Genomic DNA, 20,569 nt, shown 5'->3' with positions numbered 1-20,569 from the left:
TGGCTGCTTAGTTGCCCTGAAACGGTGTTGAACACAGCACGTCCCACCACCCCACCCTCGTGCATGTGATGTTTGACGTGCCATTTTGTAGCAATAGTATTGTTTGACTTTATCGGATACGTTTATGTGAAGCTACAAAATGTGGTGAATGTTCTTGGCGTATCCGATACAGCCACGATTCCGGGGGCTTGAATGATGAGTGAATGGAAGCGTGGCCCATTGGACTGGGCATATTTGGGCTGTCTGGACATTGCTACTCCTTACCCTGCTCTAGGGTGGGAATGGAGGTCTGGATGATGACGATGATGATGATGATTGTTTAGGAGGATAATAACATTACCTATGGTGTTTCTGCGTTAGTCTCTCCTGAATGAGTAAGGTTATGGGAGTTTGGGTTTGAGTCTGGAATGCATCTTTGACTTTTCTTCAGTATCTTATCGGGAAAACTGCTTCAATAGCATGCATGCATGTGTGGCTAACACTTGACCCTCTGCTTGCAACACAGTTTACAATCTAAAGGAACAATGCCTTTCTCACTGGTGAACAGGGTCCACAATTTACCAGTGAAGTCTCTCTCTCTCTCTCTGAACCACTTCAAGATCATCTCACCTTGAGCAATGTATAGAATATCTTGTGTGTGCGGGCATTGAGGTTCTCCTGTGCACGCCAGATCCCCTGTTCTGTGTCCTTGTGTACATGTGCAGGTTGGGCTGAGGGTTGCTGAAAGAACTGTGGAGGCTGGCCAGGCTTCTTGGCCAGACATGAGATGGACAGCAATGCACCAAGAGGTGTGTCTTGGTAGGCTCGTCCTGAACGTGGATCTGGTGTTGGGAACAGAAGAATAAGACAATCAAACATCAAAGACCAGAAATCTCTATACAGTAATCCCTCTAATATCCGAACGCCCAATATCCGAACATCCCCACTAACCGGACATAATCGTCCTGGGATCCAATATTCCCAAAATGGGCCAAAAACCACAAAAAATTCGAAAAAAATCTGACTTTTTTCCCTCCCATAATTTGAAATTCCCGCCTGGCGCCAAACAGCTGTTACACCATGGTCCCTTCACCCCTTCCTTCCTCCCCCTCCCCCCTCCCCTGTCAGGTTGCCATTTGGTATTTTTCATTACCAAGTGTGGGCCTTTTTGGTAATGAAAAATTCGTTTGGTAATGAATTAGAATAATGCATTACCAAATGGATTTTTCACATGTATGAGGATACACAGGATGGAGATGGTGGATTGTTTGCTCTCTCTGATTAATCTGCTACCCTACATAGTGTGAAAATAATCAACATGGTGTTAGTTATAAGGAGAGTGATTACATGTATTTCCACTTGTATATATAATTAGTGAAGAATATATGCTAGCTTTACGAATTTGGTAATGAAAAGTTATATTTGACAATGAAAGTTGAGGAGATTGGTAATGTGGCTGTTGCGATCTGGCAACTCTGTTACCCCACCAACATCAACAGTCACAGCTTAACTCCGATGGAGAGCAGATACTCATAACAGTGCAAGCCACAGGTGCTTGTTTTTTGTGAATAAACAGTGAATAAACTGCAATACCTTGCCACTAGAACACACAGGAATTTACAGTGTTGTGCAGTGTTAAGAAATTAGAATTTAGAGTGCAGAGGATTAACTGTGGACTGCAAACTGGCGGTTCAAACCAGTCCAAGAGCAAGGGACTTGTAAGTACCCAGAATGTTTAATATTGTATAAACTCACCTCTAAAACCTCATTTTATGGTTCTTTTGCATTTATTTCAGTCTTTTATGTCCCTTATTGGTGTGATTTGGGTCTTAAATAGGTGCAATGCATGTCCAGGGGGAGTTGTATAGGTGTTTTTCAGAGTTAGGGTCCATAAGTACAAGTCCATAAAATGGGGCCCAATATCCGGACAGGACCACTATCCGGACCTGCCTATGGCTCTATTGATCCGGATATTGGAGGGGTTACTGTACTTACACAGCGGCAATACCAAGGTGGAGATTGGGGTTTAAGAACACCCTCCCAAACTCTCAGTTCCCCATTAATTTTGAAGTAAATTATTGTTCCTTTCAATGCTTGACCCATCTCAGCCCTGCCTTAGCCCCCAAATTAATACTGAAGCATATTATTATTCCTTCTGGTACTTGAGTCACCTTAGCCTCCCTAAGCACCCTAATTAATTTTGAAGCAACTTATTGTTTCTTATGGTGCTCAGATCACCTCAGCCCCTCCTTGCTTTCAGGAAGCCCCCTTAACCCAATCCTTAAAAAAAAAAAAAAAAAAAAAAAAAAAAAAAAAAAAAATTGCACCACCTATTTATTTACCTTTCTACATGTTCATAAATCTATCTACATACAGGTGATCCTCCTGATAAGTCAGGGTTGAGTTCCAATATATCGAAAAATTTAAAATTGTAGATAAACGGCAAATCACTTTATAGGTGGAATGAAATTTTAATAATAAATTTTTCTTATACAGTAATCCCTCATCTATCCGGGCGTGCAGTATCTGAACATGTTCGTTATCTGGATGTTGAAACTTGGCTCTGTTAAACCTTTATTCGAATTTACTTGTTATGCATAATAATAAATCATGAATGACGCAGAATCGTCCAAGGTGTGAATTGTTGTGATGGAGAATCATTAATATTTTGACAGAGAATTTCTGACGAGGAATGAGATCGATGATGCGACTGGGATAGCCTTTGCAACAGCCCCTCTTTATGTCGTTTTAGTTACTGTTCTGGTTGCTAAGCTCCTTTATTTACTTCTCTCTTATTTTCCAACATTTATTTAGAAATTCCTTTGTATTTTCAAAGCATTTTCCCTTGAACAGCCCAAATGTAAACACATGATATACTGATGCCACAGTTTCATTAATGCATGAAATATTTACTCTTTCAGGCTTTCATAATGATTAACAGTTATTTTAAATTATTATGTATTCCATGATAGGTTAGAAGTTCAACGGTCAAACACGAAATATTCTTTGTTGAGTCACCCGGGTGTCCACACTGTTTTGTACCTCGTCTGATGGGTGAGAATCCGTACCCCAAATGACAATATTCACTCCACCTGTGACTAAAACACATTAATCTAAGTCTAAAAACAGTTAATAAATCAACCTAAACACAAAACTTAAGTCTAAAATATCATCAAAATCTATCTATCTATAGCCCGACGCCCTAATCCCGCAAAGGGTGGCCGCAGACAAAACGCCTCCAAGTCACTCTGTCACCCACCATTTGACTACCCTCCCCCCAACTCACTCCCCCCTCCCTCATATACCTCTCAACTCCATCCCTCCACCTCATCCTTGGTCTACCTCTCCCTCTCCCTCCTCCCACCTCACCCACATACACCCTCTTAGTCAGTCTTTCATTCTCCATTCTCTCCACATGTCCAAACCACCTCAGTGTATTTCTCCTAATCTTCTCAACCACATCCACATCCACCCCACAGCGTTCCTTCACTTCTTCATTCGTCAACCTGTCCCTCCACGTCACTCCACATGCTCCTCTCAAGTAACTCATTTCCACTGCTCTCACTCTTGACTTGTTCCCCTCTTGCAAGGTCCATGCCTCGCTTCCATAAGTCAGGGTAGGGATCACAATAATATCATGCAGTGACTTCTTAACTTCCATACTCACCTCCCTATTTCTCATCACTGCTCTCAGTGTACCAACAACCTTCCTTCCCTGCTGTACCCTTTCACGCACTTCATCCCCCAAAGTTCCATCCTTACTCATCACACTACCCAAGTACTTGAATGCACTCACATTCTCCATATCCTCACCACACTCTGTGACTTCATTCCTCTCAAACACCATAACTTTACTTTTGTTTACATTAACTTTCAGATTCCTCCTCCTACACACTGTCCCAAATTCATTCACCAAACCTTGCAACTCCCATTCATCTTCACTCAACAGCACTGTATCATCAGCAAACAGCAACACCGAAAGCTTCCAAATCTCACCCTCATTCATTAGAGCCACCCCAAAATCCACTGCCCTACCCTGCACCTCCTTTACGACCCCATCCATGTATATATTAAACAGCCATGGAGACATCACACAACCCTGTTTCAGTCCCACCTTGAGATCAAAGAACTCACTCAGCTCACCATCCATTCGCACCGTAGCCCTAGCTCCCTCGTACATACTCTTCACAGCACTCAACAATTTCCCCTCCACTCCATATATTCTTAATATCTTCCACATACCTTGCCTATCTATTCTGTCATAAGCTTTCTCCAAGTCCATGAAGGCAGCATACACTTTCTTTCCCTTCTCTAGATACTTCTCCACTAAACATCTTAGAACAAATATCTGATCTACACACCTTTTCCCTTCCTAAATCCCCCTTGTTCTTCTCCAACTAGCTCCTCTGTCATATGCCTAACCCTATCAATGAGTATTCTACCATATATTTTACCAGTCACACTAAGTAGGCAAATACCCCTATGGTTACCACATACTTCTCTCTCTCCTTTTCCTTTGTATAAAGGAACAATTACACCTGATTTCCAGTCCTCTGGAACCCTTCCCTCTTCCCAAGCCAATCTACACAACTTCCATATCCACTCCACAACAATCTCACCCCCATACCTAAGCATTTCACCACACACTCCATCAATTCCTGGGGCCTTTCCCAACTTAATATTCTTCATCGCTTCCACGACCTCCGCCCTACTGATCTCTTCCTCCCTCCTCTCATCTCTTCTTCTCCCAGCCATTCCCCAACCACTTATACTCGCACTGTTCTCACTCTCCACATTCAACAAATCCTCAAAGTGCTCCTTCCATCTCTTCAGTTTCTCTCTCTTCTCCACCAACAATCTATTATTCCTATCTTTCACTCCCCTACTATTTCCCCTTTCACACTGTCTTACTTTCTTTACCTCCTTCCAAAACAATTTCTTACTCTCCCTCCATTTCATACTCAGATTCCTCCCAAACTCTTCATCCACTTTCTTCTTACTCTCCTTCACCAGTCTCTTAACCTCCCTTCTGCTCACATATACCTCTCTCTTCTGTCTCTCATCTTCTCCCCTACCTCTACTCGCTAACCATTCACTATATGCCTTCTTCTTTTGTTCCACTGCTCGTTTCACCTCATCATTCCACCATGCTGTCCCTTGCACACCCTTGCATCTCCTCCTCACTCCACAAACCGCCTCACACGCTGTGCCTATCTCCTCCGTGAATATCTTACATACGTTTTCCACCCCTTCCATCTGCTCTAGCTCATACCTTCCCAGTCTTTCTTCCACTATGCTCTTATACTCTGTCATTTTCTCACTATCTTGCAATTTCTCCACTCTTCTCACAGGAGTTGCTTCCTCCTGTCTTCCCCTTCGTCTCCTCAGCCACTTTCTTTGCAGCTCTACCTTGGCCATCACTAAGTGATGGTCCGAGACTCCATTCCCCCACCCTCTCCACACTCTTGCATCCAACACTTGTCTTCTCATTCGCTCATCCACACACACGTAGTCTATCATTGCCTTTCGTTCAACAAGTTCACCATCCATCCTCCTCATTACTCTCCATGTATACCGGTGGATCATCTTATGCCGAAAGTAGGTGTTGGCTATTGCCAATCCCTTACAAGCACAGATGTCCACCAAAGCACTTCCATTCCCATCTACATCAGCTGACACACTCCACTGACCAACCACTCCATCCACTCGTACATTCCCAACTTTGCCATTCATGTCTCCAATCAACAGCACTCTCTCGCTCCTCTCAAACTTTTCCATACACGCTTCTACACTCGCCCAAAACTCATCTTTCACTCTTGCCACTCGATCCTCTGTCGGGGCATACACACATACAATCGGTAAAGAAAAATCAAAGCCCATTGCAATACAAGGGTTAGGCCTATGATAGGTTGGGTAGGGTGGTATTTCAACCTCCATCACTATTCCGGGGTTTTGCATCAAGGGGTATCGTAAATCGAGGGTTGCCTGTATTTACTCATTTCCTGAGTACTCGACAGTCCAACTGAGAAGATATAACACAGATTTATGATTTTGGGTTAGTAGAAGCATTTCTCTATCATTCTGTTACTGAAATGCATTTGTGACACCACGCACCACTCCCTACGCAACTTCCCATCATTATTACAGCTCTTGTAATGTATGTAGAGTCCTAATATTTTGCAGAAAGATGTGTATTAGTTTCTCATGCATATTATTATTATATTTTTTCTAAATTTACAAACCCTGATTATTTAGTCAAAACTGCAATTTTTCAGACTGGACGTACAGACCTATTTGTGACCCAAAAGGGTTTATCGTGCCTTTCTCTCTAAACTATATTTCAAATGCTTATTCCCAATATTGTGCTCTGAATTTTGTTTTTTCTCCTCTGTTAATGATTTTGGTTCCTCAGGCAGCTCTCTCCCCACCCCTACCACTCAAAGCCTACCATCTTCAAGACTCGCACTATCCATATTATGGTAGCAACAAGTCCCTTAAAAAAAACACACACACAAAAAAATGCAGCTCAGTAAGATTAGACAATCTGAAAATGGCAGCCGACAAGTAAAGATCGCCTGTTACAGCAAATATCTGTCACTCAAACCAGCAAAGTTTACACTAAATTGCATTTACACTAATGATGGGTAGTGAATGTACTGGTATGTATGCATGAAACATAATCTGACTAAATTTTATCTCGGTAAACTTAAGAAACTACTGTACTGTAAAACCAGTAAAGTCAACAACCCTGACACAGACAGAGGGCTGGTACTACAATCCCAGACAGATCATCTTTTCATACTGAACAATCTAGATCAACATACCCATATTCCACACCAAGCACCTCTTCCTCCCATCATCCCCAGACATCACCTTCTGCTCCTCAAACCTCGCCCTCACTAAAACCTGGAGAGTGGTCAAAACCCTAGGTTCTGATCACCTCCCAATCATCATCACTACCAAAACCAGAATTACCCCAGCTGGCCACAGACACACATACACTAATTATAAGAAAGCAAACTGGGAGGCCTTTGCAACTGAAACAGAACAACATTTCGAAACACTAAACAATACACCTATCACAAACATCAACACTGCTGTGCACACTTTCAATACAATTACACAAAACGGAGACAAAAAACATCCCTAGAGGCAACAGAAAGAGACACAACCCCAACTTCATACCAGAAATTCAAGGCCTCATCAGTCAACAGGACACACTGCGACACTCCCCAACACCCCATCCACAAGACACCGTACAACAAATACAAGAACTCAACACTTAAATAAACAATAAAATATCAGAACGGCAAACACTAAACTGGAATAATTATCTCCAAACACTAACAAACACCAGTAAACTCTTCAAAACAATAAATAGCATCACACTCTCCAACAGCAACACTACGCACTCACATGCCGCCATCACAACAACAGACACCATACCTTCAAACAAACAACAAGCAAACACTCTCATCAATCACTTTTCACAAGTCAGCCATCTAAACCCCCATCCCGAAGACCGACATATCATCTGACGTAAAAGACAGTTCCTCACAGACCCACACTACGCACCATTCACTTACAATCAGACGAAGCACATCACCAGCAACATTACGCACTCATCTGCCTGTGGACCAGACAACATAAGCAACATTCACCTTAAACACCTAGGACCACAAGGCATACAAGCACTCACCAACATATCAAACTACAGCTATTCACACAACATAATACCCAACATCTGGAAGCATGGCATTATCATCACTATCCCTAAACCCAACAAAAAACCCACGTTACCTTCCTCACACCGCCCCACCACACTCCTCTGCACCCCCTCTAAAGTCACTGAATGACTCGTACTACAACTAATCACACCTCACATTCCCCTAGCCCAATCACAACATGGCTTTAGGCCACTACATTCCACAAACACTCTTCTCACAGACCTTACACAGAGAGTTTTCGACGGCATGAATTCAGCTAAGCCACCACACAGAACACTCCTAGTCACACTAGACATTAGCAAAGCTTTTGATGCCATTCCCCGCCACAACCTCACAAACAAAATACTCAACACAAACATGCACAATAACACAAAAAGATGGTTGGCAAACTACTTAGCAGGCAGATGTGCACACGTAACGTTTGCCAGTCAGTCTTCGAACATCAGAAACTTCACAAATGACGTTCCCCAAGGATCTGTTTTGTCCCCTACACTCTTTAACCTATACATGCAAGACATACCCACACCCCACACACCACAGATACACATAGCTTCCTATGCAGGTGATAAATCACTTACATGTACGCACCAAAACGCAAACACAGCTGCACACATCATTCAACCTTACCTCAACACAACACGAATGGTTCACCACAAACAGGCTCAAAATAGACCCAGCCAAATCTACAGTGATCCTTCTCACAAACTGGACAGCAGAACACAGTCACAGTCCACACCTCACCATAAACAACACTCCCCTACCCCCCCCCCAAAAAAAAAAAAAACTCTTGGTGTAAAATACAATACATCAGTGTCATTTAAACAACACATCACAAACATTAAAAAAATAAAATAACACCAAGACTCAATGCTTTGAGGTCACTTGCCCATACAACATTTGGACACAACAAGGAAACCACCACCACAGTATACAAACAATACATACGTTCAGTGATGAATTATGCAAGCTCTGTCTGGGCTCCTAACCTCACCAAAGCACACTACAACACTCAACAGACCATACAGAACAAGGCCCTAAAAATAATCACAGGCTGCACAGCTACTACATCCACAGACTACCTACATCAAGAAACCAAAGTCTTCAAAGTCAAGGATCACCTAGACATGAGAGGCACCCAGATTCTTGCTGCAGCCTCCATAAACCCACAACATCCACTACATTACATGGCAGCACATCCACCCACACCAAGGAACATCAAAACAACACCCAGCACACGATATCATACACAAATACCGTCATCTCTCCCCCCTTGCCCACCTCAGACCAGCTTCCAGAAGCATATCCACACTCAAATCACTCGACTCTCCATTCAGTCACTTAAAGACAACACACACCTGCATGCACGGCCTCCTGACATCCACCCTTCTGAATCCTATCTCCCTCGTGAGGACAGGGTCCACCTGGCCAGGCTGAGATGTGGGCACCATCCAGCCCTCTTAAGCTATCAGAAGAGGCTGGATGACTCCGTCGCTGATGCCAGTCCAGGATGTAACACAGCACTGCACACAATCACTTATGCCAACAACACAACATACACTCTTTGAGAGCTCTGTAGGAAAGCCCAGTCTTGGTCATGGCCTTCCTAAGGGACTCGGGGCTGTTTGGCCAGACTGCCTAGGGAACAACTACTACTACTACTACCACCAGCAAAGTCAGCTTCATGGAAGTCTAGTTTTCTTTTATGAGATCCAGACAACTTTCACATCAAATACTCTATGCAGAGAGAATCTAACTGGGCTGTGGTCACTACTTCCCAGTAATTCACCAACTGACAAGCTCTTACCATTTGCATCTTATGCAGAGAATACAAGAAGCAGGATGCTATTGCCTCTAGTTGTTTCATTTATCTAATGGGACAAAAAATTTTCATCAGCAAAGTCTACAAAACACCTAACAGCACCTGCTGTTGTGCTGTACCAATTTAAGTGCTGTTCAAGTCACCAAGATTTACAGATGCTTTACCACTTACAGTGTTCCTCAATTTTCTGTACATACTGTATCTTCATCCTTGTCAGAAAGCTCATGTGGAGGCCTTATAAAGAACTGATTATATGTACTGTTGGTTAGATGAAGGTCCATACCAAACATTTCATCTGACCCAATTTTACAGGTGACAGGATTCATTTATCACTGACATACATTAGATTCCCAGTATCACTTTGAATCCAAGCAATGGCTACAACATCGAAGTATTCTGTAGCCATGAATGTCTTGACTTTGGGCAATTTGTCCCTAACTGACCTGGCATTGAAAAAAAAACTATCTGAAGGGACTCCAGCCTCTCTATCTCTCTGCTGCCTACTTGTTTCTTGCCTACCTCTATCTCCACTACTTAACTGTCCTGCCAATATATTTTTGGTGTGTTTCCTTTCCTCCTTCCCCATCTGAAGGCTTTACCTTGCGGTGTGGGTATGAGGAATGAGGCCAGGTGCGGTGAAGCTGCATAGTACTCCATCAATCCCACCAACTGGTAATCAACCGTCATCATCTCACATCGGGCCAGTCGTTCTACTGCCTCATTCAGTGCCACTTGGAACGGGTGTAGTGTAGGCTGTGTGGCACTGTGGTTGAGGAGGGCAGTGGCTAGATCCTCCACTGATGCCTCCCGTCCCAAGCCACTGCAGAGAAGGGCAACCAGTTGACGGTCAGGCTGCTGGCCACCATACAGCTCAGGTTGCTCCAGTGCTGTAGCCAGGTTGGTAACCACTGCTTCCTGCACCTGAACATGGTAAACAGTAACAATCTATCTCTTTTTACCTTTTTCAAGGTTCAGGTCCCAAGCTAAATTACTGTATGGCACATTTTTCATTTTATTCTTACTCTCTCATGATGATTTTATTCTGTTTAGGACATACTTTTCAGACAGGGCAGGTTAAATATGGCTATCATCAAACCTGTCAGTACAAGAAGTCCTTCTTTAGTTAGATACAGTCATCTGGAGACAGCAAGAATAAACTGAATGAAACAATTCACCAGAGTGAAAAGGTTACAAGTTTATAACCAACCTGCTTCCCTTGCTGGCATTACATGAATGAAAAGCTTCCTGTCACCTCATGGATTAATTCCCTTGAGGTGACAGGAAGCTTTTAATCAAACCTATGGTGGGACACCACCCCAAGTGGGGCATTGTAACCACTAGACCACTACCAACTGCCCACGTTGAATTAATACAAACATACATAATGTACACAGCATTTATAGTATAAAAAAAATACAGTACCAATAATTGACATATTTCTGGAGGTCAAAGAAATATATAATACAAATACACAGTTCAATCTTGTGCTGTTTCAGTATTTTATTGTTGACATTATTTCACTGCTCTATTCACCAAATTAGAGATAAAAGGTGTATTACTGTAGCTACAGCTACTGTACCTTCTCATATAAATGGGTGTGGTTAGAAGTACTGATTTCTGAACCTACGATAAGCCAAGTTTGTTTAGATTTTCAAGATAGTGTAATTAGCACTTCCTAATATAGTTCATGTATAATACTGTACTGTGAAACTTCAGTTCAGTGAAAACAAGAAGTACAGAATTTACCAACAACCAAGTCTGAGCACATCAAGAGACTGTACAACAAGACTAATCCTTGATATTAAAAATGGGATCTATGATAAATTTTACAGTTTGCAATAATGCATTTATAATCAACAGGAAGATGATGACGCAAAATACATGATGAACAAAAACTCTGACTAAATGAAGTTTCCAGAGAGATGCATATGATATGGGTTCTACCTACTTTTTTTAATGGACATAATAAATTCAAACTGATATCCTGAATACAGACTGGTTGTGTGTGACACTGTGTTACACTCGTTTCGTTTTCGTTTCATTTTCAAAGGCTCCAACATGCTTGCATGTGTCGGCCTTGGTCACCTAATGGCGGCTCTCCACGCTGCACGATCCATTGCAGCCTCCCTGTTCAGTCCCTTAACCCTAAGGTCACACTTAATGACCTCGTCCCATGTCTTTCTCGGTCTACCCCTCATAGCCCCACCCCCAATATTAACACTTCTCACCTTCCTCACCCAATTATCATCCCCCATCCTCTCCACATGTCCAAACCACCTCAATCTACCTCTCCTCATCACAACACCAATACACTCCAGTCCCATCCTACCTCTCAACTCTTCCATTGTAAACCCAGCCCCTCCAGGCCTTGGACGCAGGGACGCACTGCACATCCACCTAATCATTGTCATTTCTGTACGTCTGAGCCGGCGAATGTCTTCCTCCTTCACTGCCCAGGTCTCACTGCCATACAGCATTACACTCCTAACACATGCTGCATACAAAGACCCCTTAGCACGTAGGGAGAGCCCTCTCAATGTCAGGAGAGGCAAGAGCTCCCTAAACTTCTTCCAACCACTTCTCACCCTAGCCACAGAGCTAGCTCCAGCCCCACTTCCAGCACACAACATGTCTCCCAAATAACAAAACTCTTCCACACACTCAAGAGATTCACCAGCAAGTTCAATCCTTTCACGTCTGACGATCTCCACCTGCTCACCCCGGCACGCCGTACACATAAAATCAGCATTATCTCGCAGTCTACCTCTGATACCACTACATCTCTTATGCACCCACTTATCACACACACCGCACAAGATGGAATTACTTCCCACGCCCTTGTGGCAAACTGCACATGGCCACTCTCCCTCGTCTTTGACAGTACCGCCACCAACCCTAGATATCATCACTTTTGTTTTATCTGCATTTACCCTTAAACCCTCTTTGCCCCATACCATCTCTCCACTTCCTAAACCTTTCCCCCGCCTCCCTTTCATTCTCTGCAATCAACACCAAATCATCAGCATACAACAACTCCCACGGGAGTCCGTTTCTAAAGTCACGTGAAAGGGCTTCAAGTACCATGATAAACAACATGGGACTCAAGACTGACCCCTGATGCACACCAACATTCACGGAAAACTCATCACTCAAACCTCCATTCACTCTCACCTGGGTGTGAGCACCCACATACATGGCCATAACCACCCTAACCAGCCACTCCTCCAAGCCAAGCTTTCTCATTGCCCACTTCACCACCTCTCTAGGGACTCTGTCAAAGGCCTTTTCCAAATCAACAAAAACAAAATAAAGATCCCTTCTCCTACCAATATATTTTTCCTGAAGCTGCCGAACAATGAATATGGCATCAGTGGTCCCCCTACCTGGCATAAACCCAAATTGCATCTCATCAATATTCACTCTTTCTCTAATCATACCTTCTAAAACTCTCTCCATTACCTTCATTATCTGATCTAAAAGCTTTATACCTCTATAATTTCCTCTTTCCAGGGCATCACCCTTCCCTTTATACACATTTACAATTACACTCTTCAGCCAATCATCCGGGACAACACACTCATAAATAATCCTATTTATCAGGTCAGTGACTAAACTCACCCCTATATCGCCTGAGGCCTTCAACATTTTGGCAGTCAACCCAGACACACCTGCTGCCTTCCCCACCCTCATCCTGCCTATTGCCTCACTCACAGTAGCAGTATCAATCAAAGGCCAAGGGCCAGACACTGGATCTGCTGGCTTCAAACCTTCCCTGTCCCAGTCAAACTCCTCATTCAACAACCGGTTATAATGCTCTCTCCATGAATCTTTAATATCCTCACTGTTCACCACTACCCTTCCTTCATCATTCTTCACACACTGCTCACCTATGATATCCCGATTATCCCTCTTCACCTGACCTGCCACCCTAAATATATTTTTCCTTTCCCCATGATTTAGGTTATCAAGTAATTGTCTCTGTGACTCAGACTTTGCCCTGTATACCTCTCTCCTAGTCTCCCTACGCTTGGCAGCCAAATATTCTCTTTGCTACCACCCTTCTTCCATTCCCTTCGGAAAAGCCTTCTTTTCTCCTTAATTGCAGCTTCTACACCCTCATCCCACCACCAAGTTACTTTATGTCTTGGTGGTCCTCTTGTCCAGCCGCATGTTACATCAGTAACTCTCAAGAAATTGTTCTTCAGGGCTCTGTACTGTTCATTAACGCCTCTGTCTACAGCTCCCTGTTCAGCCACCACTCTCCTCAACTCGCTATAGAAGGCATCCCTTACTACTTGGTTTTTCAGCTTCCATATTTTCCTCCTAGGTACATAAGTCCTCTTTTTCATCACTTGTTCTTTAAGCACCATATCACAAATCAATAGTTTGTGCTGCTGCACACACTCCTCACTTCCTATAACTTTAACATCCCTCACTAACCTTCTATTGGCCCTCCTAACCAGAAAATAATCTATCTGACTGCTATTTCCCCCAGACTCATACGTAATTAACCTACTGTCTTCCTAAAATATGTGTTGCACACAATCATGCCCGTTGCCTCCCCAAACTCGAGTATCCTTTCCCCTTCTGCATTCCTTAGACCATATGCACATCCCCCATGCACTCCTTCATAACCTTGTGCTGCTTCACCTACATGACCATTTAAGTCCCCTCTCAAAATCACTATCTCATCATCCCGCATACCACCCACTACACGTATTAAATCATCCCAAAATCTATCTTTCTCTGATTCATCCAATCCTGCCTGTGGAGCATATGCCGATATAATCACAGCTATCTTTCTTCCCAACAGAATTTTCACTACCAATATCCTATCGCTTACTCTCAAAACATTCATAACATATTCCACCCATTTCTCCGCAACCATCACACCAACACCTCCATATCCGTCTGTCCCCCCCTGCCAAAACAACTTATAGCAACAGTCCTTCCCAACAATCTTTCTGGCTGATCCACCCCTGTACCGGACTTCCTGCAAACACGCCACATCCACCCACCTCCCACTGAATGCCTCAACGACTTCCCCTGCTCTTCCCCTCAAACTTCCCACATTCCATGAACCCACCCTCATCCCCATGGGTGATTTACTGTCCTCAGGCTTGCTTTGAAACTTATTTTGTTTTGTCATCTTCAGTATTAATAATAAATGGGGACAGACACAGCACAGGTCCCACTCACTGCACTGGTCAACGAAATGTGAGAGGAGTAGCAGGGTAACGAGGTGTAGTGAAAATAAGCACCTAAATGCAGTGGATGCAATTTGTGGTTGGCATAAGGGGAATGCGAGGTACAGAGAAACCTTGTGGTGAAACAAGGTACTAGGAAGTGCAAAAAATGAGAAGACTGAAAAATATTGTGGAAGTATGGACTGATACATGGAGGAAAGAACAAAAGGTTAAGTATGAAGCAGAGTCTCAGAACAAATGGATAAGCTGTATAAAATCACAAAGTAGATGACTAAAAAATCAAGGCATGTAAGGTGAAAAATGGCGAGCCTCATCATATGTCCAACTGGTAAATAACTTACTGCTTAGCTGATCTTAACTGTTTTAAAACTCCTTTTCCACTTTCTGATCACCATTTACACTTATACAATCCCAAACCATGCCCCAATTCTAAACATCATTCTACAGCAATCTGCATGAACCTCACACCCAATGCTACAGTCAACTGTCTTTCAAAATTGCTGCCAACCCAGTCACCCCACTGTACTGTATACCCTTCAAGTTCTGCCTCGCAGTACTCACTCTGCCTCAACTGTTTCCTTTTATTCATCAATTATCTTTTCTTTTATAAATCTTAAATGCATGTGTGATTTCTTTCTCATATAAGCAGTTCTACAGGGGTGGGAAAATTACAGTGGGCCTTTTGTTTAAGCAAGCTTAGTTTATGGCAACTACCCTTTACATGGCACCCCCAATCTCTACCCTTAATGCTGACCATTCCATGATTTACACTGGAAGATTGCAGCTATCAACCCCGGGCTGCTACCTTCATCATTCGAAATACCTGCACAGTGACATGAAAGTCACAGGGCACTGATGCAATGACCCTGATGCATTCACACACACTGCTCTGGGGATCCTTGGGTGTTCTTCCCCCACCACTTTCACCAGTACTGGCCACGTAGTATTCCTGACTTGACTCATGAGTGTGTCAGATTCCCATGTAATATGCTGTCAGTTTAACACTTGAGCCACAATGCCCCCCCAAGCAACAGAAAAGCCCTCAGTGTGGTAGCAAGGGCAAGTGAGTGCAACTTATTACTGAGGGGGAAAAAAAAAAAAAAAAAGTCATTCTCAAGAGCTTAGACAACGGAGAACAAGTGGTGGATATTGTAAGGTTTACAAAGTTAGAATAAAAGATAAAGACTGCACTTACACCATGCTACGGTGGAGCAGGCCATCAGACAGAGTGGGTTGAATGACTGATTGAAATGTTTATTGTTGTATCAATCACCAGAGGCGGGTCTGGGGTGGTGCTTCTTATGGGCTCAGTATGCAGGCTGATGGTCATTTGCATAAAAGTAGGTTTCCATCACCTCAAAAACTTCCCTGACATACCTCTCCTTGTCCCCCCTCAGCGAAACTCATGTCCATCATGACAGAGGTCTATGCCGCTCCTGATCCCCACCCAGTCTGGCATCACAGCTCTCCTCAACTGTGGCCAGCATCCACATCAAGACAATACCTCCCCTTAATCTTGGGTACTCTCCAATGCATTCATCAGCTACTGCCATGGTAGCATGCTTAAATAGTTCAACAAGGTCCTCAACAATTGAACCTCAAACAGATTTAAGTGCCACTGCACACTCATAAGTACGATCCTCATCCCTCAATTTCTCAAGATGGAACTGTTTTGGGAAGTATCTTGAGCTTCTCAGCGTTCTGATTTGTGACCTTAGAGTAGCAACAACAAGTCTGTGATTAGTAGCAATGAACTTCGCACTCCTCAAAACAATGCAGTTCTGAAGGATCCTCTAGTGAATACCAGCAAGGTTGTGATCAATCTCCTTTGCAACCCCCCCTGGTATTGGAATACCACATCCAGTGATGAAGATCTGGTTGCTGGAACCAAAATTCAGCAATGCTCAACAAATATGGACTTCGCAAAACCCAGATGGTAAAAATTATTGGAATTCCTGGTTCCAGAGCCATGGGGACTTACACATTACTTGAAGCCTTCTCTGTCAGTGCCAGTAACTGCACTGAAGTCACCCAAGACAAAGAAAGCATCCCACAAAGGGCACTGTTCCACAAATGAGTAAAGTCCAGCAAAGAACAGCTCTTTTTCTTCAAGATCACTCATCTTAGTTGGAGCACACATTGAAATAAGAGATGAAGACCAAAGAGTGCTTCAATTTCACCAGTACTACATGCTCATACACCAGAGTAGCCCTGTTGACACAAGATACAAAATGAACGGAAACTGCCACAGCAACACCTCTAAGCTGGGTATCAAGTCACAACCAAGACTGAAGTACAAGGGCTGTTCAAAAAGTATCTGACCAGAATTTCTCCTGCAAAAACAAATGAAGCACGGTAGATGTCCTCTGGTGGGGAGCTGTAGGGTACCTTCATGCGCATGAGTGAATTTTTCCCACCTGCGGAGAAAGTCCGTCGCTGGCAGTCCGCTTATGAGAGAAGGGGTGTACTCAGTGCTCGTCAGACTTTCATTTTCAGCAAAATGATAGAATGACCTGAGCAGCGGTATTGCATCAAATTTTGCCAGAAGCTTGGGGATACCCAAGTGGGAACCATTCAGAAGATTCAGCAGGCTTTTGAAGACGATGGCATGGGCATCACACAAAATAAGGAGTGGTACAACTGGTTCAAAGATAACAGCACGTCGGTGGAGAGCGATCCACATTCCAGTAGGCCCTCAACAAGCCAAAAGGACGAGTTCATTGACCAAGTGCAGACTTTGGTCATGCAGGACTGTCATGTCACCGTCTGAGAACTTGCAGATGAGGTGGGGATAGGCACTGGTTCGGTACATTCCGTTTTAAACGGGGATTTAGAATTGTGAAGAGTGTCCGCAAAATTCATGCTGAAGCTGCTAATGACAGACCAGAAGCAACTCCATCTGGAAGTGTCGCAGGACATTCTGGACTCCGCAAATGGCAACCCCGACTTCCTGAACACCGTTATCACTGGTGATGAGTCATGGGTTTATGGGTACCACCCGGTAACCAAGGCGCAGTTGTCACAGTGGAGACATTCAGCATCCCCGAGGCCAAAAAAAAAAAAAGCACGGCAAGTGTGCAGCAACGTCAAAGTGATGTTGACCATTTTTTTGACTCCCGTGGGGTGGTGTATCACGAGTTCAAACCACTAAACCAAAACATTACCAAAGAGTACTACTTGGAGGTCTTCCGTCGCCTTCGTGATGTCATGCAGCGCAAAAGACCTGACCTGTGGGCAGCAAGAACTTCGCAGCTGCATCATGACAATGCACCAGCTCATTCCTTGCATCTGATTCGCTCTTTCTTGGCCAAGCACAACACTCCTGTGGTCTGTCAGGTCCCCTACTCACCCAACATGGCTCTTTGCGATTTTTGGCTGTTCCCCCAAGCTGAAAATGCCGCTGAAAGGGACCCGATTTGAGTCACGAGAAGACATTATGCATAATGCGATGACCAAGCTGTACAGGCATACAGGTAACTCGCACGGAACACGTGGGTTTCGTTCCTACCGTGCCGTGTTAGGTGTGAAATCGCGTATATTTAAACTACTCCGTATTTTGCTCCCTAGACCCCCCAAATGTGTTGTTTTGCTGTTATCTGTCACTAGAGAGCACTTTAAGTGGTTAGAAGGTTTATTTAATGTTATAACTCACAAATACAGTACTCCTGAGCAAAACTTCAACACACAAATACTGTACGTAAACACAAGGAAACATTCCGACGCCGATCATAGGTAATCATATAAATCAGGTTAACTGGTACCAGTGCTTTAACTTACAAGTACATACCAGAACAGTACATATTTAACTTAGAAATGCAGTACTGTGATATCGAATGATTTCAGTACATAATCTATTAGGAATGGCTGGAAAAAAAAAAATGTTATGAATACATTTTCACCTTTTTGATATATGTTTATGGTAGTTTCGAGTTATTTTTTACGTTATCGTTGTGCCCATGCTTGGAAAAGGGAGCGAAAGAGTTGAATTTTCAGTCCTAAATGAGAAAACTGCACGTCCTCCAAGGCTAGACTCTGCCACGGGAGAATAAAGTGGAGGGTCAGTCCGATTAGCAATAAGGAAGTTGTGTCACAACTTCCAGCTCCCACACCACGAGAATGGCTAAAAATAGAATCGTAATGCAGTTTCAGAACTAACAATAAGTCTAATTATTACGAATACAGATACAAAGCAGAAATAAATACCTTTACAGACAGGGAAAACGTATTTCTTCCGTCATAACATGTTCATCTTTCTCTATCATTTTACGTTCATCTTTATCATTTTACCTTGTTATTTTCGCAATATATGTTACTGTCTCGTAAACAGGGTGGTTGTTTGTGTTTTGCAAGGGAGGAAAAAGGTTGTATTTTCTGTCTGGGTCGAGATAATGGGTGTAACTATGTGTGGTTAGGCATGGCCACGAGCGAAAAAATCGTACATCCACTCATCACGATAGCCGGTGGTGAACTGACAGTCTGACAGATGATACATGAGAGGGTGGAGTCAAGGTCATGTCCCAGATTTTCGTTCACTTCCCGAAAGTTGTCACAGTTTTCTACAAGTTGCAAACCATTACAGCAAACCTGAGCAAATAGGTAAAGATACCAAGACAAAAATGTATTTTTCTCTTATTATAAGTCTTTAACGAACAAAAAAAAAAAAAAAGGCAATATTCCGACGCCGATCATGGGTAATCATATAAATCAGGTTAACTGGTTACAAGGCTTTATTTAATGCTTTAATTGCTTACAAGTACATACCAGAACAGTAAATATTTAACTTACAAATACAGTACACTAGAAAAGCTGTACAGTAAGAGTTTAACGAACAGACAAAAAAGGCAATATTCCGACGCCGATCATGGGTAATCACATAATTCGGGTTATCTGGTTACAAGGCGTTATTTAATGATTTAACTTTATTTAAGTGCTTACAAGTACAGTACATACGAGAACAGTAAATATTTAACTTACAAATACTGAACAGCACTGTGGAAAAAACGAACAAATAAAAAAGGCAATATTCTGACGCCTATCAGGTAAACTGGTTATAAGACTTTATTTCTTGCTTTAACGTTATTTAATAGTACTTTAAGTTGCACATAAACTTACCAGAACAGTACAGTACTGTAAATATTTAACTTACAAATACTGTGCTACTGTACTCGGGAATGTCTCTCACTGAATAATTTCCCGCCTAGATCATCACGTAATCAAAACAAACCGCGCGCTGCGGTGACGTTCGAGGATTTGATCGTTCAAAGGCCTCTCCTGCGTTAATTTGTAGTTTTCATAATGGTTTTTTAATCTTACGTTGTCTTATATGTATCCCAGCCCTTACCGTGTATAATTGCGAGCGCGTTCCGTGAGATCGTGTTCCGTGCGAGTTACCTGTACTGTACTTTGTTAAAACTTCACTACATTAATCAAATGGTATAATATATATAATAATACTGTACTGTCCACTGATAAACATGCCTTTTATTTACTATACTTTATTGTGGTGAACATAGCAGAAGTGGTCAGGCAGTCTGGACTGCTTCTGGCTTTATTGGACTTTTTCCAGTATATAGGAATTTAGTCCGGTAGCTCCCTGAGTCCGATAAAAGCGAATTCCGGTCTGTTGAAGTCCATTATATCGAGGTTTTACTGTACCTCGATATACGATACCCCTAGATGCGATACCCTGGCTTGACGATATGGGTAGAGGTACCACTATACCCCACCTAATGGTGACCAAACCCCGGTTTAATGATTTTTTTTTTTTTTTCCGATTTTGATGATAGTCTAAAATTGTGTGTTTAGGTTGATTTATAAACTGTTTTTAGACTTAGATT

General features: G+C 42.9%; 1 protein-coding gene across 1 annotated transcript in view; it reads right to left on the bottom strand.

Moving 5' to 3' along the window:
- Nucleotides 1-20,569, bottom strand: part of Ube4A (Ubiquitination factor E4A) — a 200,247-nt gene that overhangs the window by 155,331 nt on the left and 24,347 nt on the right. The window contains exons 4-5 of the mRNA XM_080280834.1: nt 10,125-10,446; nt 610-821 (exon numbers count right to left, since the gene is read on the bottom strand). Of these exons, the coding sequence (XP_080136960.1) occupies nt 610-821; nt 10,125-10,446 (534 nt within the window). The remainder of the gene's footprint in view (nt 1-609; nt 822-10,124; nt 10,447-20,569) is intronic.

The sequence above is a fragment of the Coenobita brevimanus genome, chromosome 86 (genome assembly GCF_032717465.1).
Source record: "Coenobita brevimanus isolate Jiangsu-jjx chromosome 86, ASM3271746v2, whole genome shotgun sequence".
Classification (NCBI taxonomy): domain Eukaryota; kingdom Metazoa; phylum Arthropoda; class Malacostraca; order Decapoda; family Coenobitidae; genus Coenobita; species Coenobita brevimanus.
The sequence above is the reverse complement of the archived record's forward strand: the minus strand, read 5'-3'. Positions and strand labels throughout refer to the sequence as shown.